This window comes from Pseudopipra pipra, chromosome 3, assembly GCF_036250125.1.
Source record: "Pseudopipra pipra isolate bDixPip1 chromosome 3, bDixPip1.hap1, whole genome shotgun sequence".
Classification (NCBI taxonomy): Eukaryota; Metazoa; Chordata; class Aves; order Passeriformes; family Pipridae; genus Pseudopipra; species Pseudopipra pipra.
Window position 1 is genome coordinate 73,808,896 of NC_087551.1, and position 24,165 is coordinate 73,833,060.

At 33.6% G+C, this 24,165-nt stretch overlaps 1 protein-coding gene across 5 annotated transcripts in view; it reads right to left on the reverse strand.

Moving 5' to 3' along the window:
- The window catches only part of GRIK2 (glutamate ionotropic receptor kainate type subunit 2), a 365,319-nt gene that overhangs the window by 11,853 nt on the left and 329,301 nt on the right, over positions 1 to 24,165 (reverse strand). For 4 of the 5 annotated variants that reach the window (XM_064649882.1, XM_064649881.1, XM_064649884.1 and 1 more), the window contains one exon: positions 7,564 to 7,814. In XM_064649882.1, coding sequence (XP_064505952.1) covers positions 7,564 to 7,814 — 251 coding nt within the window. Of the gene's footprint in view, positions 1 to 6,889; positions 7,365 to 7,563; positions 7,815 to 24,165 lie in introns of those variants that run through there. The other variant, XM_064649883.1, reaches the window with a different exon arrangement.

The window sequence follows — 24,165 nt, forward strand, 5'->3', positions numbered from 1 at the left end:
CACTGTTAATGTTTCTGTATTTTGTGATCACAGCTGTGCAGGGTATTTCTCTGTCTTTCATCAGAGATGATCCTGGTTGCACTGAAATCAATCCCCTGAGATCTTGCACCCTCAGGCACTGGATGTGAGAGTTCATTTACCTGTTGAATCATTTTTGATCCTACATCTAAATTAATTATCTTTGCCCAAGGAATGTCAGATTTGTTGATCATCAGGCATGGTGGAAGGATGGTGATATGTAATCAATCCTTTGGAGTAAGGATCTATCTGGATAAAAATACTTTATATAGCATAATTTGAAAATAAATAGTTAATTTTACAGCAACATTTTAGAAAAATAAATGCAACCTTTCTTATCTCTGTTCTAAACACTTTTTTTTTAAAGTTTGCTCAGTTTAAGTCCACTGTAAATTATTCACTGTAAGAATTTATATAGTTCAGTGTGATAGCATGAACTTTGTAAAAAATTTGGCATGGCCTCAAATCATATTGAACAGAGAGAGACTATTAGTATTAAATTAATGCCAAGGGTTTCTACTGTTTTGGAAACACCATTATAGTCATATTGCACCACACAATATCAAAAGGTTTAACATTCATTTGTCTATAATTACATGGTTTTATCTGTCAGTGTAGGGTAGTTTCTCAATCTAAAAGGCAGCAGGAAGCGCTTATTGTTACTTTGTTGACATACAAACTTCAAAGTAACTGAATCAGCTGAACTAAACTGTATTTACTACTACATTTAGCTATGGCATAAGTGATCAATTTAAAATAGATTAATATTTTTATATTAAAATATGACATGGTAAGGTAATATTTAGGGGAAAACAACAAAAAATTATTAGAAAGACATGAATGTTCTGTAATCTGACATTTTTCCCTGAGAATGAAGAAGATATTTTTATCAGAGAAGCAAATAACTATATAATGCAAATGTTTCTTCTTTCTACTGATAAAGGAAAATTAACTATATTTTCTATAAAATAAGCAAAATTTAGAGTCTTCCAAAATTTTTTTATACAATTTTAAATTCTTGTCAAACATAAAATATTCCATAACTCATACCTATAATTTAAGCTCTGATTTTTTAATATCTGTGGAGCTGTAGTGAATGTCCTGCACTTGTGTACTTATGTAATGGTCAGCTTTACATACATTTCTAAATTTTCTGTTCTTTGTTTCTTGAATGACACAAATTAAGATATTAAAAACACCTCAGAAAAAAGGTCCATTACCAAACAGACATTTGTTAAGCTGTAATCAAAAATCAAAATAGAGATTTTTTTTTTAATGTTTTATTGTTTTTAAATTACTTTAATTACTTTTTAAATGCTGCAGTTAGTAAATTGCTTTCTTCCACTTTTTCTGTGTTCGTCCCTTTTTTTTTTTACCTTCTTTTAAAGGTGTTTGGGGGTGTGTGGGCTGTGGATTTGATTTTGGTTTCTGGGGGTTTTGTAACAGATTTTGTAACAGTTCCTTCCCTTAGAAAATATCCTCTAATATATACTTACATAGTTTCCAAGAGGGTATTTAATTAAAATTAATATCTCAACTTCAAGTAATCTGTACACTTACTCACACACAAATTAACCATACAAGTTTATACATCCATATACAGTGCTCAAGGGAGTACAAGATGATAGAAGTTCACAGTTTTCTGACTGCATATTTGCAGAATACAGTGTGCTAAAGTTGGAAAAACATTTCTTTTCATGAGCTGTTGCAGCTATTGTTTTTCCCAGACAAAATTAAATTTTTTGAGGTTAGTCCATTACAAAAAGTGACACAAAAATACAGACTATATAACTGACTGTATACTGTACAAAAGTTAGTTGGGATTTAAACCCCAAAGCTTTTACTTTGATTTACCAAGAATGTCAACATTCTTTTGTTTCTTATAGCCTGAGGAGCAGGCTTTTCAACTTTAAAATCTTCTGAACTTTCCTCCCCCTGGAAAAAAGGCTGGGATTTATCTTGGGATTGTTCCAAAACTATTATGAATTACACTCTCAAATTCAAATGCTTTTGATATTAAACTATCAAGAATATTTTTGAACTCCAACAAAACTGACATAACTGCCTTTTTTTTTTTTTTTTTTGAGAAAGTAATGAAAAATGCTTCAGTGAAAACTAATTTAGTAAAATCTGGAAAGAATCACCATACCATAAAATATTCTGTTAAAATCAAAAGGAACATGAAAATATTTTCATTTTTTCATATGAAACTATGAAAATTTTGTTTTGCTCTGTTGGTAAGATAACAATTAAAACAAAGATTGAAATACTGACTTTCTACCTATCCTGCTGACAAAGAAACATCACACTATTACAGTACTTATATAACTTCTTCCTGTAAGTCCTTTCCATACAGGACAAGTTACATGTATGCAATTTGCTCACATCAATTCTAAAAAGAAGCATTGTAAGGCATAGTGAATTAAACTTATCCTAGTGCAAATAGATTGTAGAAGCACCTTGGAAAATAAACTCATGTTAGCATTCACACTACTTCATGCAAACAAATTGAGAACAGTTACATTGTATTTGACAGAAGCAAAAACAGGATGAGGTGTCAACTGCATATGGTTGCAGCACAACAGCTTTTTCAGCCTATCAGCTCTTGGCCCCTCCTTGCCTTTTGGGAATTGTGTGGACCACTGCATTAATAAAGCCAGGTTTACAGATAACTCCTCAAAACAATGACACCTTCTCCAAAGAAACCCTTACCAGCATAGGTACAAGGACAACCATTTACGAGACCGACAGCAAGCAATGTTCTATATATTCTTGAAACTACCTTCAGCAATACTGTGAATTTCATCCTAAAGTTTTCAGCAGTGCACATGTGGTTTCTATCACAAGGCTGACACAGTAGTATCCTACTGTGTGAAGGTGGTGTGAAAATGGAAATAATCTCAGAGACGACTTAAAAAAACCTACACAATACCAAAGGTCAATACATTCTCAAACTGAGAATCATCAATATATTGTACTAAGTATTAATGGTCTTCAAGGTCAATGTTTTCACTGGCCTTTGTGATAATAATATGAGCTATACAAAACTAAATGTATGAAATGGACATAAACCCATAATGCATTGATGCATATCAATAAAGAAAAAAAAGAAAAAAGATATAGTAATTGTTTTAAATGGCTTCTTTTCCTAACCTTGCTTATTCACTGCCCTCTGAGTGCCTGTTAAAATCAAGGAGCAGGTCATTCACCAGCAAAAGCAATTATAAAATGCAAATGACTGAGCATTTATTGTCAAGATTGGCTAGATAAAAAAGGTCTGATAATAACATGTTTCCACGCAGATGACATAATTAGATGTTTGTATCATAAACAATGGGAAATAATACAAGCCTTTAGCATTTTTAGAAAGGCTACAATTAAACAGTAGGTGAACATTGTGACATAAATTCTATTAAAAAGTAACAATTAAATTTCCCTCTCAGAAATTAGTAGGCACCATCTTGTGGTTGCTCTGCAGGAATGCAGTCAGGATAGCCTCTGACCGCCATCTCCTCCTACCCCTTCCCACTGTGCCAATTAGAATGGCAAAATTCTGCCATAGACAAGGACAGTGCTTTGTCATTCCCAGTATTTCCTCTGAACAAAACAGTGAGACTATGTATTAGGCAAGACTAGCAGGGTTATCTAGTTCAAAATACACTCCAGGTTATCTCACTATTAAAACATGTGCGAGGTAGAAAATTCAGAATTACTAGAAATCATAGCAAAACTACACAATTTCTCATAAGTTTAAGATCAAATACTACCATAACCTAAATTTTCTGCAGCTCATTAAAGCTGTATGAATTTTTGAGCCAACTAGGATCAGAAACTTCTGTTCCTGTTATCCCTACATTACAAAAACATGTTTTGAGCATTTTGCAGAAGGTTTTTTTAAATTTTCGTATGCAATTCATTTTGGGAAAGAGTTGACCAGATAAACTTATGCCATCTTCAAAGACATATTTAGCCTTATATACAGGTCACAGCTTAGCATTCAGAATTTCTTGTTCAATAGAATCTGCAGTTGTAAGTAGAACAGATCTGTATGTAACTCGTGTATACTCCCAGCTACTGATCTCTGCTTTGGGCCCAGTCCTGCTAAGTGCTCATTCACTGTGCCTTGTGAGATAAATTATCCACACTGATCTTTTTCAACTCAATTGCACAGCTGAAGAGTGAATTATTTGCCATAGTTCAAATTGCCATTGTTCGTATTGTTCAATAGTTTCTTTTCTTCCTTGGGAAATGTATGTGAAATATAAACTAGTATTAATTTAGTTATAGTTTTTATTGCTTTAATAATAAATTATAAATAAATAGCTATTTCAGAGAGGCTAATTGAATTTATGTTTTTGTTATGATTTGATTGTATAACTCCAGAAATACTTTTTTGGTATTACTGTTTCATTAAACATTAAGATTTAATCTAGAATTTTATATTATAGGAAGTGTATGACCTCGTCTCCCATAGTGAAACGTAAGGTATGTGTCTCCTTTCATGCTATGTGAAGTACTTAGGAGTTCAAAATTAATAAAATGTACATGTGCTATTTTTACATATGCATATGTAGTTCAGATAGGCTGAAGGCTCAATGAGTTTTGAATGGCTATAAATGATAGCAGAATCTAATCCATATATTGTTCTTTCACATCCATAATTTCTGGATCTTCTGGAAAATACTTAGCAATTTAGGATACTCCTTTTTCAAGCAAACTAGCTTTAATAAGCGTCAGTGACTGGTAGTGTAACTGTGATAACATCCAGGCTTATCTTTCCTTCTGAAAGGTGTCAATAAAAGAAGAATTTCTCTGTGTCCATAAGCATTGTGGTGGCATAAAATCATCTGTTTCCCAGAAAGACTACAGGAGTGTCATATGTTTCCTTTGGATTTCTGAGCATGTCAGAGGCATGGATGTTCTGAACCACTTTACTTACAAGATGCAACATGTTTTATTTTAGCAAATAACACCATTTTGTCTACAGCCTTTCTGAGCTCAAGTCCTTTCAAGACTTCACTTCTCCAAATAGGTTCACACCAGCCAATGTCTCTGTTTATGTGTGCACTCCAGGAACAGGATGACATAGAAAATGCTAAAAAACCATCTATATTATATACTCTTTCAACTCTGCTTTGCCTCCCTGCTGGAAGTATAAGTGAATATTTTGTATACCTTAAAAAGCAAACGCACATGCCCACTTATATCTCAGGATACTCCATATACTCAGCAACTGAAATTATCTGATTCGTTTTGTTTTCTTTGTTGTTAACGTGACCCTTGATCTTCCCTGTTTCCAGATATTGACAAGCATTATACAAATGCCGGAATGATATTCTCATTCCAAAGGGATGAAACTATAAACATCACCAAAAATAGGTTTCTCCTCTCTCCCCATAAGATAGACAAGGCAGTATTACTTGCATGGTTTACTTATCCTATCAGATTTGTAGAGAGAGGAGACAAATGGCAGGACGTCTCACCTCACCTTTGGCTGCTCTTATTCCCTCTCCTAGGCAAATGAGATCTGCTACATTTGGAGAGGTTGAAAGAAGACATTTTCTGAAGGTCTCTGGGTGCTGCGAGAAGAGTGGGTGAGGGGATACTGGGGTAGGCCCTGTGTAGGGATGCAGGCATTGTTTTCATGTTAAGTTCATTCCATAAGTAAAATTGCACTGAAATTTTAATGGTCTCCTGACGTCAGGGTATGTGGAAGTAGCAGGGAGGAGAGGGAAGGTAAATGATTGGAGGCAAGGAGGAACGAGAGAAGAGAGACCTGACTCTTTCAACTGATTCAGATTTATTCCTAACTTTTTAAAGTATCTAAATATCTGATGATGAGACCCTTCCGGTATAAATACTGTTGTAAGGTCAGATTCTTCCAGTCACTGCTATCTTTATCCATCACCAATAAGCAACCAAATGGGAAAAAAGCAAACACAAAAAAAACCCCCACCATATAAAAAAAAAAACCAACCAAAACCAAAAACAAACCCCCACAAAACTATAGGGTTTAAAGAAACAAATCCTTAATTAAAAAAATTCTGTTTGCTTTCTCTCACAACTTCCAAAATGCTGTTATTCTCACATAAGATATGCATTTATACCCTGTAAAACACTGAACTCATGTAACAAAATTATTACTAAAACTGTCCTATTTTTTCTAAGTGAGAGCTTGTTAAAAATCTAGAAAAGATAAAATGATTTATACTGATATTCATGTTAGGAATGGATAAAAATTATTGAGACTGACATGGGTTTCTTAAGTAACCACTATGTTTTCCTCACAAATTCATTTCAGAAACATAACATTCCAATAGAATTTTAACAGAAGGAATTAGCCTGTAGTATCATAGAGAAGAGGACCTAAAGTGTTCTTTAACAATTAAATAAATGTACCCATGTTCAAACAGTGTTTAGGACCTTGAAAGCTCACACTGCCTTAGTGTGTATAAGGAAAAAAAACTTTTTTAACAGTATCTTCATAACAGGACACTTGAATAGCAAAAGGTTGCCTCAAAAGACGTGAAAACAAATAGAAAATTTTCTGACTAGTGATTCAAGTTACAAAAACTCACCAGTAGCACCTGGAAAAATACCAGTACAAATATAGCTATGGATTTACTACTGATTTTATTAAATTAAATTTCTAAACATAAATTTAGAAATTGACATAGTGCTTGCATTCAAAAGCTTGCATTCACAAGCACCTCAAAAAGAAATCAAAAGAAAATCAAAAGAAAATCAAAAAAAAAAGGCAACAAAAAACCCCTAGTAAAATCCAAGATTTTCTCTCAATTTTTAAAATTCAGAATTTGCCATAGTAGTAAAATATACATTTTTAGTTTAGGTTTAAACATGGGCACATACATATAAAAAGAATTGTTTAATCATTATGCAAAAAATTATAATTTCAACTGAGAATTTCTCAATATATTACTAGTATTCGCACAATTACAGTATAAATTGCAAGTACAGAACAAGTTAACAATAGAATTTTCAAAACTGGTCAGTTTGAAATTACAGGCCATCATATCAGTAGTAAACCCACCAAAAAAAGAATCATGCTGATGCAATCTTTTCCAGATGCTACCAGGACAATTTTGCAGGTATAAACTCCTGTAAAGAACATTTTTATAGAGACATTTTTAGATTTTAACTTTCAGCTATGGACAGTTTGTCTTTTGAAAATCAGAATTATCTGTAGAAGATTAATTTGTTTCCCATTACAGTTTCAGATTTCTTCTTCATCCATAAAATTAACTGCAGTGAACTTCCAGGAGTAAAAAGCTGTCTTTTTTCAGGCTTGAATAAGAGGAGAAATAGTCACTTGTCCTGAAATCTGGCTACAATTAAACACATTGAAGACAAATTAAAAGCTGTAAATGTAAAACTTTGGATATTTCTGTCATCCTTTGTTATATAATTACTGTACTATAACAATAAACAGTAAGTATGCATCACCTACATTTCACTACCAGACGTTTAAAGTATTATTTAAATAGACCATCAATATAAAATAAAACAGTTAATGACAATATTTACCTTTTCCAATTGGGCATTTTTTTTTGATTTATACAAAAACTCCCCCACTGCCACAAAGACAGAAAGCACCAATCCTGCTGCCAGCACGATGAAGATTCCTCCAATGTTTTGAACTCCCAAAGCGCTGGCCTCTTTACTTTCCTCCTCTGGGCAGCCATTGCCTCTCCACCATTTCTCTTTCATCATGTGGAGCTTGCCCTCCTCTTGCAGCTGAAGAATTGCTATAGTGATCTTGTCTCTGTATGGAGAACCTAAAAAAGACCATAGGGAAGACATATTGCATGGAATACATTATATGAAATATTAGTTATTCCTGATAAGAATAAAATGTAATACAATGTCACATGAAAAACTGTATCCTTAACAACCATAACGTTAATCAAAAAGCCATTTACTTCTCCACACGGTCACACTGGTCACATAAATACAAACCCCTGTGTGCACACACATATGCACAAAACTTGATCCAGCTGGTGTTGCTGTAAACCAGGCAATTTGATGCAACAATTCCAATCACAGTTAGTTCCATGGTCTCGAAACACCTTCATGCCCAACTATTATATTCAGCCAAACAGTATTCTTCTTTCAATTTTTTTTCAATCAGCTTTTAATTATGCTGCAGTAGATTTTGTCTAATGTACATAAATCTATAGGCTGTTGCTTCATAGCTTGTTACCCTAAAGCTAATACAAGGTCTGATATTTAATGAACACTTTATCCTATTACTTTATTAAAAGACCAAAAAACAAATGATGCATCAGGACCAAGCCACAAAAATCTCTCTATAAAAGATTGTTAGGCACTTAAGACATCTTTCAAGCATGCACACACTTATTAACAGTGCCAGGTAGCAATGCATTCAGAAAGATAAGGTAAAGTGTGTTTGGATAACAGGGATGTAAAATTCCCATATTTTGATGTATTTCTTTCTCATAATTCAGTATTTTAAAATGACATAATGATTTTGTAGCTTTTGAACATTTCAGTATTTCAAGGAGCAGTTCAAGGTGTGGTGTCATATCTATGTATGTCATCTGCTCTCTTTTTCTTTACATGGTGCATAAGGACTTTTCAATGAGTATTTTAAAACCTACATTAATAAATGAATAATGGCAATGGAGAAAGCTTTTCTTTTCTTTTTAGAGAGTAAATCACATCAGTTAGAAGTGCTTTCTATGTTAAGACTTGTGTAATGTTTAAGGAGAGAACAAAGCCATCATTTTCCTTCTCCTTCTAAAATGGGAACAAAAGACTTCATTAAAGTGGTTAAGAAATCTCAGGGAAAAAAAAAAGCTTAGATGAAAAGGCCTGGCATCCCCTCTTTCATTTGATGTGAATGCAATTCTACAACGAAGCTCTCCTCTTTTTCTTTCTGTCATGATAATGCTACTTACTAGCTATAAATTTTAGGGTTTCCTTTAGCTGAGTAATAAAATGCATTTTCATTAACTTGTTACTTTTAAAAAAATCCTCTGTATCCATTTGAGAGATGCTGTCCATTTGAGTATATAATGCACTGTGATCAACTGTGAAGGAGCTGAATTGCATGGATAGGATATTTTATAGTCTTTAAACTGTCAGAAAACATATTATTTTTGGAATTTCTTTTCTTTTATTCTTTATTTCTTCAATTTCTGTTTACATATCTAGATCTTATCATGAGAATAAAGCTAATAGCAAAGAGGTGCTGTGCCAGGATAGAAGTAGAACATAGAAAGGACTATTAATTACAAAATACAAAAGTACTTTTTCTTTTATTCAAGAATAAAAGGAGGGAAGGACTCTCAGTATTTAAATTGCAAGGACTCAAAGTATTTAAATTGCAAGGACTTGTACTTTTCTCGTTTAAAAAAAGATGATGTTTAGTACTATAAGGTAAACTGTTTGCTAAGCATTATATAGGAAAGAGAAAGGAAGGGAAACAAACTCCTTTCTGCTCTCTTGTGCATGCAGGGGCCTAAGTCACACTATTTCAGACCATTCTGATTATACTGAAACTCTGCAAAACCCTATACTTGACACATTTCTTCAGTCAGATGGAAGAAGAAAAGTGATTAGTCCACAAGAGCCTGGGGAAGTGTAAGTGCATTCTGTAATCTTCTGGGGATATTTTCAACATTACACTGCATATAAATATTTAACAACAACAACTTAAATAACATTAGATTCAGAGAAATAATCCTGGACCCAGTTTAAGCTGTCTTCTGATCTGACAGGCTGCTTTCTAATTAAATTGATTTGCATTTTGTTTCCACACTTACTCTTGGTCTAAATATAGTGAGTACCAACTATACTTCATGTATTATTTATATATTCTGGGGATCAGATTTGTACACTTACAATTCTAGTCTCTTTGAAGCCGTTAAAAAATGAACTGACTGAGGAATTCATAGACACAAACCATAATGCATGGACTAATACTGTCTACAATTAATTAGTTTATGAGGGTTGCATTAGAAACATGCAGTTTACAGTAATTCAGTTCAACAGTATTTGTATTACTTACTGTTGGTGATTTGCAAAATTTTACACAAATAGTTTTGGAATGGACATATTACAGGGCCTTTGGTGTTTCTACTCCAATATTTGTATTTGTTATACCTTGTTATCTCATCTTAAAAGTGATACTTTCACAAGTAAGGATCATTATAGGTTGACCAGTATTATATTGCTGTTGTTAAATCAAGCATTTAAAACTTTATACTCATGATAAAGCTAGCATTCGATGCTCTAGTTATATTCCATTTCTGAAGGACTTAAAATGTTCTAAATTCATTAATTTACATTTTGCAACAAATACCGAGTACACCTAGTAATCTAATATTTGGGAAAAAGTAATTTTTAATGCTGCTTATACTTATTAAAGTGGCTATTAAGAGAACAAAGGAAGCATATCAACAACATTATTTCCTCAGACTATATTTGCTCCTTATCTTTTTTTCCCTTACGAGCTGGATTGCAAGTCCCAGCAACGGAAAATCCACCCAGAAGCACCTGAAGTGGCTAAAAGTATCATGGATCTGTGGATGACAAAGGTAGCACAAAAAAAAGAAGAAACAATAAGCAGAGAATATGGTCAAGGAACCCCGATTACGATCTGGATGTTAAAGCTGTTTTCCTTGCAGAACTGAAAAAATTCAGCAAGTAAATGCAGAAGATTTCTGACATTTATTGGTAATTTCCCCTATCACACTTATCATTTGACTGAAAGATGAATCGAGCCCTTCTATGAGGTGTTGCAAGAAGGCCATATCCTGCTTTTTACATTTTTTTAAATCAGAAGTGTTTCATTTCATTTAAATTCTCATTAAAGAGAATCTACTGTTCAAAACAAACCCAAACAAAAAAAAAAAAAAAAGGAAAAAGAAAATAGAAACTTTAAGACTCCCAGACAATTCTTATGAATGAATTTGCAAAATAAAAATGGTATGAATAAGAGTAAAATATAATCCATAAGAAAAAAAAAAGAAAGAAAAATAGAAGAAAGAGAGACAAATTCTGAAATGTGAAGAAATAGAAACTTCACATCTTGGCCTTCAATAACAAGACAAAGCAGTTGAAAAAAATAATCTTAAAAATCTGTGCATGGTGGGGAGACAGGGAGGGAACAGACAATGATTTTTAAAACTCTATTCCAAAATCAGGAGGAAAAAATGACTGTATAGTCTTCCATTGAGTGCAGAGAAGACCAGTACAGAAATATCTGACTTTTTCTCTCCTCTGTTTTTCTGGTTTCTACTGCTTTCAATTCTCTCTCAACTGATTATTTATTCCCATGACAGAGAGTGGAGGGCCTACAGAATATAATCTATACATTATTTGCTGATCCTATTCTACCTGCTGTTTGCAGAAATAAGAATTTCTGCTGGAAGAATTTTAAGACCTTCTGTTATAGATTTTTGAGACCTTAGTGCCTTCCTACACAGGTGCAACAAACTCAATAAGGGATGCAATAACTTCTACTTCAGTTACCTCCTCATGAAAATTTAAAATAAAAATGAAAATTTACATAAAACACCTTTTTCTGAAGCATTTGTACAAAACTAAGACAACAGAGTCTCTCAGAATTACTGCAGAAGCTATACATAGATATGTTTTCTGCCCTGAAGTCTCAATATATAAAGATTTATGCACATAATGATATGTTTAATCATGAATTATGAACACATAAGCTTTTTATATAGAGACTGCACTGCATACAGATTAGTATTTTGAAATTCTGCTGATCTGGCTGGTCTTGAAAATGCTTCCTAATAGATTATAACTTAGTAAAATCTCCTGCCTTGTTACTTTCAGTCTGTTTTACTCATTCCACCAAATACAAAAAGAGTTGGAGCATGCTGGGATCTGTAGAGCTGATTCTGACTCTCAGTAAATCGAAAAGAAGAGCAGCATTCTGCTAACTCCTTCATTAAGAAAGTGTAGAACCAGGAAATTTTTTGTTTTATCATTCTAGATGTATTCTGCCAAAAGAAATCACTATGAATTGCCTAGTATTTTGAAATTTGGTGCCCATGGGACATACTTGCATGTTACTTTTGATTTACTAGACAGTAAAATACATTCTGACACTAATAGACCACTGATAGTATCTTTTATTCCTGTTATTTTTTTCTTTTTTTAATAATAATCCTAAGATCATTCTACTTATCTTGCAACATTATCTGTGTCCTAGGCCTAAGTGAAAGAGAAAGATAGTTCAGAATACAACATCATATTCAGAACCTAGGTACAAAATTTAGATGATTAAGAACTTCTTTGAGTAATGAAGTATTTATTGAAAGGAGAAAGTCACATGTAACATGAAAGATATCTAGGTTTTGAACCTATGTGACTAGTTTACATTGAAACAAGATAGGGGGGATTTCATTTACACATAACTGTGGAGCAGATGTTTAGACTATGAGGAATCATGGAAAAACCGTGGAAAAAAACAGCCTCATACATCAGAGGGCCTGAAAAACCCGACAGGAATCTGCAGCACAGTCAGCATTCAGTAGTAAAGACTTAACAGTCACAGTTATAACATGCCATAGGAAGGTATTAGGCAGCTAAAGGGCACTGGATATAGGAGAAGCACTTTATCTCCACAGAAATGTATTTGTTTTAAAAGTTACAGCCAACTCTGCTCCCTAACTCTGTTAAACCTCTCTAACTGGGAAGCGAAGGAAGCGACAGAAAGAAAGGTCAACATAGCTTGGTTCGTTCTTCCTATATGTGGGTTCTAAAGTCTTCAAGCAACATATGAAGAAAGAATAGGGATTCTCTCAGTTCCCAGGCCCTGGCTCCACTTTCAAAACCAACTTATTTTCACATGGCAAAACATAATTGAGGAGTCTTTCCAGGACATGGAGTAATGCCGTTGCTATAGGTGGTGACTTGATGGATTAAACTTCTTTGGCAATGACAGGAAGCAAGCAACAACCTACAGTGAAGGTAAGACCAATAAAGCAAAAGAAAAGGGAAATACTTATGAAATACTCAGATGCTACAGCATTCTTGTGTCTCAGGTCCATATGAATTAATAGCAAAGTATCCCAAGTATATTGAAAACAATTTTTATATTAATAAACTTTCAGTGGACATAGGTCTTTTTAAAGTAGAAAGGCTTGAAAATCTTATGTTTGCCATTCCAAGAGACAAATAACATTTATATATTTCCTATTTATTAATGATTAATGAATTAATATATGAGATAGATTTAATTATTTATGTTATTAAAAATAGTAAAAAATATATATTTATTGCTCCTCTACCAACTGTCCTTCTAACTCTTTACAGACTTTTAGCTCTATATAGACTTTAAGGCTTCTGATCATGAAGAAGCCTTTTTTAAAAGGCCACACGTTATGGACAATATTGGTAAAAAATAATAAAGTCTAAGGCAAGAAACACTCACAACTTTGCAAATTTAATTTAGCTGTGTTGCATGCACATTAGGTTTCCCATTCTTTTCCTTCTGATTAAATGCAAAACTTTGAATTTTTCTGATGTTTTCCAAAGGATGTATCGGGATAAAATACTTGTCAGAATGGGTTATCTTTTTTGACAAAAAAAGTGTTTCTTGATTCTTAATGCTAACCCTGAGACTTCATACTGCATTAAGATTATAATATTTTAATATTAGACATACTGTAAACATTAAATATTTATTAAGTTGCAGTTACTATAATGGAAAATCCTCAGTAGATATTTTCAACAGTCTAAACTACCACATATCTAAATTAAAACTGCAAACATTCAAAACGAAATCCAAACCAAAGCTGGGCACTATAACTACACATATATATTCATCTTTGAGCTACACATACAGCTTGGAAAAGACAAGTTGCTGGCAAGAGGTAGGAAACATTTAAAATCAGTATTTTATGGTGAATGTAACCAAAATCCTTTCACAAGTGGTGTGTTCTCTAATTGTTTTCATTTTTTCCCCACTTATAACCATTTCCAGCTTATGCTAATTTCTGGTCCTTTCTTTATAGAACCATCATTTAAAAGTTCCTGCAGGTTTATAAAGCTGAAATTTAACCAAGATGGATTATGTAGCTGAGATTTATTTCATATTAATTTTCCAGCCATAAATATGCAACATAATTGATACCAAAGTTAGATGAATATTTGGGAGCTGGAACTCCGACAGCCATTAAATAATTCTTGTGTTCCCAACTACCTCTTGTTTTAGGACTGGGAAGTGGACATCCTTGAGTATATTAATTTGCAACTAACTTAGAACATATGCATCTTCCACATTACCAAAAAAACCCCAAAAATCTCAACAGGAATAACAGTTGCCTACAATTAATGTTATACATAAGATACGATGATAACAGGTTTAATAGTAAATATACAATGATTTTCTGTTTCTTTTTGTAGTACCAAGATAACCAGAACAGAATGAAGAAGGTGTTTTTAGATTTTTTACTATAACAGATCATTCTTAAATTATTGTATTAGCCATGCACATTTTATTCTATTTTTAATTTTGTTGCTTTATCCTTTCCCTTAACACAGTTTTGTTTTCTCAGTCCCTCGTCAAACTATCATTATAAGCTGCTCTAAATTGCATCTCTTAGATTAAACACTGAATTCAAATGAATGAATGTTAGTAACATTTTTCATAGACTCTTCATGCATTTTAACATCACAGACAGTTTGAAAAGATCTTAATCGTAATACACTATTATCTCTCTACCCCTGTTGAATTGCACAGCTGCAGAAAGGGAAGATATCTTTATTCAAACTTCTACTGAGAAAATCAAAGATATTATTTTTACCACAGATAAAAGTATTTCATATTTATACAGTGCTTCCTTTTTTCCAATTCTCCTTGCAAATCTGTATTCCTCACATGAATGGTTTGCAAATAAAACCTCTTTTGGAAGAAATATTTGTGTAACACTACCCAGCAATAAACAGATGAATTAAGGAAGCCTAATGCTAACAGAGAGTGTAATCAGACATTGGAATGGGCTGCCCAGGGAGGTGGTGGATTCATTGTTCCTGGAGGTTTTTAAGGTGAGACTGGATGTGACACTTAGTGCCATGGTCTAGTAACCATGGCAGTGTTGGACCCAGGGTTGGACTTGATGATCTTGGAGATCTTTTCCAACCCAGTTGATTCTATAGTTCTATGATTCTACGAAATGCTACATGCAGTTCTTGTACACATGAAGGTTTTGGTCAGGCAGATAAGATTATGTTGAAAGACAAGAAAAGTGTAAGGTAGTAACAAAACTGTCTAGACCTGAAAACCCATTTCATGCTTTTGCATGAAATCCCCTAGCAAGCTATAAGGAAAAATCTCCAAGCAATAAATGTCAGTGTTTTGCCATTAGCTGCTTCGTCATGGGTGAGGTATGAAGTGGCCTTGGGTGCATCTAACTGCAAACCATGGAAACACCACGTGCTGGGATGCAATACATAGTTTGTAACTAAGGGCAGTGTATCAGGACAGAGACATTTTAAATTTGGCAATGCATTACATAAAATCATGGAATCACAGAATCATTAAGTTTGGAAAAGACCTGTAAGGTCATTGAGCCCAACCTTTGACCAAACACCACCACACCAACTAAACCATAGCACTATGGCCACGTCCAGTCATTTCTTGAATGCTTGCAGGGATGGTGATTCCATCACTTCCCTGGGCAGCCCATTCCAGTGCTCGTCAACCTTTTCAGTTAAGAAATGCTTCTCCATGTCCAACCTGAACCTCCCTTGGGCAGCTTGAGGCCATTTCCTCTTGTGCTGTTGCTAGCTACCTGGGAGAAGAGGCTGATCTCTTTACAGGCAGTTGTAGAGAGTGGTAAAGTCTCCTTTACTATGGGCTAAACAACCCACCTCCCTCAGCTGCTCTCCTTTGACTTACTCTCTAGACCACGTGAATGACATGTACGTATGTCATACATATATATGGTCCTAGGTACAATAACATCAACATTGAAGTTATAATAATGTCTTTGCTTCGGTTACATCTGTCTGGGAAACTCCTACTATAAACTGCTTCTCTAAGGCAGAGTCTGCTCACAACAGCTACCAAATGTTAAGCGTTTTGGAAATCCCTTGTTGATATAAAGCTCAGTCTCTTAACATGCCTCCCAGATAGTACTTCAATATGCTCTTACTCCTGAGTCAACTATAAAACACAGTCCTTTCATCAAAAATGTTAGCTACACAATCTTACATTTCAGAAACAATAACTTAACTGCTCAAGCAGTTGAAATTCTCAAATTAGTTTCAATACATGGTTTGACCTGCATAAAAATAAATAATATGCACCTATTTTTTGTGCATTATGTTTGACTAATGAAGACAAATGGGTTAATTTGTTTTAGTTACAGAAGAATTGAAGCTCAGCACTTTTATGCATGTATTAGTGATGAATATTACAGTTCAGATTGTATGAAGAATTGCAGGCTAAGTGCAGGCAAGCAGAAAAAAAGGCCTCCTGTCTTGGTACACAGTTTCCTATTTATTTCTACAGAGACAGATTTGTTTATATGTCTCATCTTCAAGGACTGGTAAAAACTGCTCATATTATGTAATTTGTATAGTCTGGATGTCTTAACAATAAAATTATTGCCTAGAAATTGCTATTATTATTATTATTATTATTATTATTATTATTATTATTATTATTATTATTATTTTAGATTACTTTTGATTTTGAAAACTATTGGGGGAATGTTTATATGTTGAGTATTCATACTCAAAATACAAAAAAAAATTGAAATTAACTAAGAGCCTATAATAGATATACATAAGAACATATGCACAGTTTCTAAGTAGAGTGCTGGATTGTGAGATTGAAATTTTTCTACAGGAGAAGTACTTTACAGCAGCTAATAAGCAAGGATGGCTCAGACATTCTCAGCGTCCCTCACAATATCAGTAGGGAATAGCTACAGAGCCTTAAATCTCAACAATGATTAAATTGAAAGCCACTGTTGACTGCACTTTACAAAGAAAATCCAGGAATACATTTGCAACAATGAAAATTTTAAACTTCTGAACTAATCAGTATTTTCAGATATGTAGAATTTTGTTTTAGTTACATCAACCAAGTGTATTGTTAACAATTTGGGGGACTAAATTTATACATAACTGACCTGTTATTCTTTTCAGATTTGAAACTGTGTGCTTTTTGCAAGGTTTCTGTATCATTCATGTCTGTGGCTTTGCATATATTTAATCACAGATGTGTCAAAAGTATAGACCTTCTGCTTACCCATCAGTGTCAGACACAACAGAGTTACTGCAAGAGTAGAAGCAAATCTCACTAACTGTCTCCGTGGAGCCTAGGGTGCTCTTTTTCTTTTTCTTGTGTTTCTTCAAACAAAGCAACTTATAATGCTGATTTTAGAAAATTGTGTAATGTTTAAGAGAAGTAACAGAAATATTTGAGAAAAAAACCTTCCTGCATCTTCTGGTAAAGAGGAGTCTAAAATCATGTTCTGCATTGATCACTGACTACCAAATATAAAAATTAATTGAAATTAATATGCCAGTCATTGTGCTCACTAACATTGGTTTCCAGTCTTGTCTGAGATTTAAGGGAGGTTTTTAAAACACACCTCTTCAAAACATGTCACCTTTTAGGTTTGGTGGAAGTGTAGAAAGAGAATTATGTCAGGACCTTAAAAAGCAGCCTTAGCCACAGTAAGGACTTAACTTCAAAGAATAAGGAATGTTGGTAAACTCCAAACAGTTACATTTGAAAGTATTTGTGGGATCTTTTTTTTTTCTTCTTTTTTAAAGGAATTTAATACAAGCCAGTATTTTTATTTCTTGTAGTTCTCTTGCTACCATAATGTTCTTTGACTCTTAGCCTAGACCTACGGGAGACCAAAAAAAAAAAGAGAAAAAAATGAAAAACATCAGTGGGAAGGGGACGATGCTTAAGTTCTGCAAAGCTTGAGATAGAATGAGTGCAAAGTATGGGGAAAAGACATTTTAAGAATATGACAGCTCCTCTCTGCACTCCAACTACTGACATCTGTTAAATTACAACTGTTTAATTTCTGCTGCTGAGAGATACATTGCAGCTTTTTGCAGCCACCAGAAAATGGGGAAGTCTCTCAGGATTGTCTTCAACCTTGGCCTAACAGCTGGCTGAGCAAAAAATCCCATTTTCTCTTCTACATCCCTCTTTGTCTGTTATCACTGCTTCCTTCGTACTATGACTGGTGCTCTTCCAACCTCATTAGAAGTATATAGACATGAAGTAAAATAATTTTATGAAAAGAAAGGTGAATAGTATTCTCCTGGTTTAGGTCACTAAACCAGCTCATATAGCTGTCAGTTTTTGCAAAATGCAGCAGCCTTATGGCACTTTAAAATCACACTGAAACTTCAGCATTACTTTTGTATTCAGGCATTTTAGAGATAGAAATGTTATGTCTGGGAAGCTTTTTTTCTTTTGTTTTGTATTTAATAAGTGATCTGAATCAGATTGATAAATCTTTACTACCCTTGTTGTTTCTAATAGAGGTAAATTAAGACTGAAAATGTGTGCATGTTTGTGTATCGGTGTGGGAACAGTAAAGAGCACCACACAGAATAGAAGCATTAAGCATGCCAAAGACTCTTGTCAAACACTTCTTTAGGGAAAAAGTCAGTCTTTTCTTGCAAATCTGTCCCCAAAAGCAGTTGAAAGTTCAAGAGAGAACTTCATCTAACTAAGAGGAAAAAACTATCAGAACTGAACATTGACAAGAATTGAAGTAGTGTGAATTGGTCTGATTCACGCTAAGCTAAGACGTATTTGGAATCCTGAAGTAAGCTGAAGGCACTCAGTGATTAAAATATAATATTCCAACCCAGACTTTTTGGTGCATTTAGTAATCTTCTCTAAGAAAAAAGCAAAAAAAAAAAAAAAGAAAAGTGAACTGCATACAAAATTGCATCTATGGAATAGTTTAGAGGATAACAGAATAGAATATTTCCCTTTAAAGGGACCTACAAAAATCATTTAGTCCAACTGCCTGACCAGTCCAGGGCTGACAAAGTAAAAAAATGTAGGTAAAGGGCACTGTCCAAATGTCTCAAACACTGACAGACTTGGAGCATTGACTGTCTCTCTAGGAAGCCTGCTCCAGTGTTTGACCACCCTCTGGATAAAGAAATGCTTCCTAATATCCAGTCTAAAACTCTCCTGGTGCAGCTTTGAACCATTCCTACACATCCTATTCAGACATGTTGCACAATTCAAGGTTTTGGCCTTTTAAAAACAAAACGTTGGAGACAACATTCTACACATCTCTAGGATGATGAAATGTTATGCACATTTTATCTACTTTTCATTTTACAGGCAAGCTCCAAAAGTAAACTAATTTTTAGATGATTACAAAACCAGACTGCAAATCTCTGTCTGGAATAATAAATACAGCAAGGGAGGAGGCTGATTGAACTCTAAGAGATAAATAAAGACTATTCTGAGACCATCCTCTTTATATCTTCTTTTCACTTTCTGTTGCATATTTAGGAAATGCATCATTTATTTTTTTTGTATTTTTACTACATTAAGTTTTAATCTTTGAAATTACAAGCATCTATTAAGAGCTTTCTTCTTGAGTAATTTATATTCCGCACTGTACCTTGATTTATAATTTTCTATATTTGGAAACATGCCCCTAAAAATGGCAGATAATAAAATATCTTTTCAAATACTTGCATTAAGAATATGGTCAGGTCAGTTAAAAAATTTCAGTATTATAACATAAAAACTGTTATGGTAAATACTCTTTCTAGGACACTCCCTAGAGACAGAACACATAATATAAATCAGTTGAACCTGTACATCATCACTGGATACAACATGATAATTAACTCTTATACATTTGTTGATTAAAATATTTGTTTAAATTCTCTTTGAATCCAGGAGCCTATCAGTGGGGTAGGAAGAGCACTATTGTATTTAATTTATTAATGACTTAGATAAATATAAATAATTCACAAAGTCGTATTCCAAGAGAAGATATAAAATAGCAGATCATAAATTATTGTCCGAAACCCTTTTATTTTCTGCAATGAAATCTTTAATTTGAGTGAGTAGAGTGTAAAATACTCTTTCTAGATTCTGTATCTGATGAAATTATGTGAATATTACTGTCTTCAAGGTGTGCATACTCCAGACAATATTTTAATTATGTGCTACACAGCTGACTGAAATTAAAAAAAAAAAATAAAAGGGAAACTAACCCCTCTCTTGGCTCTGATTTGCCAAAAGCAAAAGAAAACTACACATTAACTACATTGTGCAAAAGTATATAAAAAATTTTTACACACAAATGATCTGCACGTTACAATAGTTGGCTGAAGGGACTTTTTGGTGTTCATACGTGAGTGGGCAAATTTTTGAGAATCTTTTAGAACAGTGTACCAAAGATATATTTTTTGCCTAAGAGATAAAAATGTCTGTAAATAAGGACATTGTATTTGATATTTCATTAGGATTTACAGAAAAGAGAACTTCACTAAAGAAGACACCTTTGACTCAAAAGAACATGAGAACCTTGAAGTTTTGTTTCATCCTTTTAACTTCAGTGAGTATGCTGATATCTGGGGCCTGCAGCCAATACACCTCTGCTGGAACACTGTTTACTTTATTCATATATTTTTCTTTTTGACATGTGAGATATAACTTGTTTTCATCACAGTAGCTACCAACTTTCTATTGTGAAATTATAAATACACCCTGTGCAGATCTATTTTATGCACCTATACGAACAAATTTTCATACCTGTGTCTGTTACTATTGCAAGTTATTGCAGCTTTGTATAATGGGTAGTTATGTAAGACTTAGCTTGGCAATGAAATGCTGGTAACTTTATGCACTTGGTATGTTGACCCCAAAGTACATAATTTAATTTCATTTATATGTTGAGAGTTGTATCCCCATGAACAGTGAAGAGTCTCAATATAGTTGGGGGAGTGCACATTTCTTTTTTCAACAATTTTTAAGCTAACAGTTAAATTTTAGGATATGAATGCCAGACCCTTTCCAGCATTTTCCAGGGAATTGTGGTAGTCCATCCATACTGAAGATTCAGGGATGCAAATGGTGATATTGTACTTGGAAGAGTCATAGTTTGATCACAACAAGTGAAAAATAAATCAAAAAAGCTTGTAAAAGTGAAGAGAGTCATGTAACAGATTCACTGATTCTTCTAATTATATTTTGCAATTGAGGCATTATTAATATTAATAGCAGAATTTATTTTATTGTAATAACTGCACAGGAATAAAGGATAAAGAAATATATATTTCACCTTTTTCTCAAACCGTTTTTGCTACACCATTATTAGATGTTCTAGGAACATCACTGCTATACCACAGAATCCCTGTGTTCAACAAATTCTGTAATTTTCCACAGCTCAGCAATCACAGAGAAACATTAGATAAATGACTAGATATAATTTCTTATATGCACCATATCTCTCAAACACTACTTTCTATTTTGTATTTCTTAAGAGTTAGAAGAAATATATGCAAATTTTTAGGATTACTTACACATTTTCATTTTCAAAATGTCAAAGGCATTACTTTGCATACATCTGCATACATACAGAATTTTTGTCTGGTATATACAGGATAGCCCTTATTTGCCACATAAACACAGATCATCTGAAAGGTGTAGGCTCAGTAGATCTATTTATATGGAATGGGTTCAACATATCTACTGGTCAGCCATTTATGAGCTCCAGGTTCAATATAAAAGCAAATGGCAATTGAGTAGAAAATCTGCCCAAACCAGATGGAAAGAAGCCTGATGTCAAACATGCTGATGAAAAATAGGAATTTTGAAAAGAAAGAAGTACCTGAAGCCATGCTTTTTTTCCTAGAGATGATTTCAACATAGTTTGTGAAAAACAGCCCTACAGACCATAAAGGCCTTAATATAAAGTGCACAAAAGCTACATTTCTAGCCTTTCATGAGGTTCACTTCATACTAACAATGACTTTAATAAGTATTCATTATAGAAAATAACATTTGTCATTTAATATTACTGTGTTTTACAGTATGTTGACCACAGGAAAGTCACACTAACCATGTTTCAGTATGGCAGGAAATGTATATTGCTGGATAGAGTAGGTTTGCTCTAAAAAAATTCTACAATTTGATAGAAAGACCATAAGCATATATCATAAACATTTAGGAATCCTCTGCAATGGTAAATTTATCCCAACTGGGCTTTATTCAGGAACAAACCAAATTTTAAACATCTCTACCAGGCATGATGAAGAAACGGGAAATTGAAACTACTTGAGCTGATAAGTAACATTTTAGAGGATCCATAGTGGAAAGCATGAGTTACTCTGCATAGCCAAAGGATTTATTCTCCCTTCCTTCCTTCCTTCCTTCCTTCCTTCCTTCCTTCCTTCCTTCCTTCCTTCCTTCCTTCCTTCCTTCCTTCCTTCCTTCCTTCCTTCCTTCCTTCCTTTCTTTTTCTTTCTTTTTCTTTCTTTCTTTTTCTTTCTTCTTTCTTTCTTTCTTTTTCTTTCTTCTTTCTTTCTTTCTTTTTCTTTCTTCTTTCTTTCTTTCTTTCCTTTTCTTTCTTTTCTTTCTTTCTCTTTCTTCTTCCCTCTTTCCCTCCTTTCCCTTCCTCTCCTTCCTCCCTTGAACATCAATGTTGGATGGTGACATGTATGCCCACACAAAGACAAATTCCAATCACTAAAAGATGTTTATATGTATTTCTAATGGATAACTGTACATGATACATATCCATATTATTAGAATATATTAGAAATTAGAAATCAACTATACAGCATGTTGACAACATGGCAGCATGTTTGCCATGTTGGGAAAATTTTCCTGTCTACCAGATTCATTGGTAAAGAACACAGGACCAGAAAAATAGTGCCTTCTAATAAAACATGACAGAATAAAGAAAATAAAAACCCCTTCTGGAAGATAAAAATAACCCAAACAAATGTTCTCCCTTATCTGTTCCAAAGGATAAGTTGCTATCAGATGTCTCATCCCGGGTCTGCTTTTTCCTTCTCTTTTCATTATAAATCAAGTTTTTTCTAGCCTAGCACCAGAGGAGATACAAGTATATACAAGTCTTTTAATTTACAAATGTGTATCATGAGAATCATTCACTGTATGCACAAATTACCAAATTCACTCTCTATAGTTTATTTTTCTCTGCTGCTAAAATATCATACAGAATGCTGTCTTGCACATATTCTAAACATCACTGTATCTTGTTGATTTTAGGTGTACACTGATTCTGCTGATCCTACTTTGTGCCAAAAGTACATAATTTCCAGTTTCCTTCATCATAGCTACATTTTAGTAATCTAAACTGTGTATACTTCACTAATCCTTTTAGAAGGATTAAAATAAAGTGTAAACTCATATTTTGCTTCTCCACTTTGTTTGGAAGGAGTTGATACCCACTCACCGCCTGATCCTCTGGGCTTGTTTTCTCCTAATCTTCTGCAGCTTTCTTTCTCTGAGTTTAAAACACTAACATCATGAGCAGAGAGCACTTACTGCAGTACTCTAAGCTGGTTCTATAGTTGGGTGGTTGTATTTTCTAGGTGATTATACTGTCATAAACTACTCTGATAGCATCTTTCTCTGCTAGGAAAGCTTTTAGTTCTTTTTATTTTAGTTACTTAAACTGAAGCAAATTGTATTCTCACTAACTATTATTCTATTTGCCTTTGAAATGATCAAGATATGTTGCACCTACTTCCTTTTGTGCTGTTCTCCAAAAGTAACCATATCCCTTCTACTGTAGTCAACATAAGGCCCATAACAACTTTATTCTACAAATTTAAACCTATGTGCAAATAATTCTATAACTTTGAGCCATTATTCCATCAGATAAACTGGGCTTCTTGTAAATTTTGGAGATGATATCTATATCTTCCCAGTAGTCTGCCTCTAACACAAATAGTTCTGTATTGTTTTGTTCAAAGTTGCTTCCCAATTAGGCACAAGCAATAACATATACTTTGCATGTAAAGCCATTACGTTGCAGTTTTCCAAGCACTTGACAAGTTACTCTTAGGATTATTAACTCTAAAAAGATATTACTTAACTGTATGTCTATAAATGTCTTCCCTAATCAGTAAATAATGATGTAA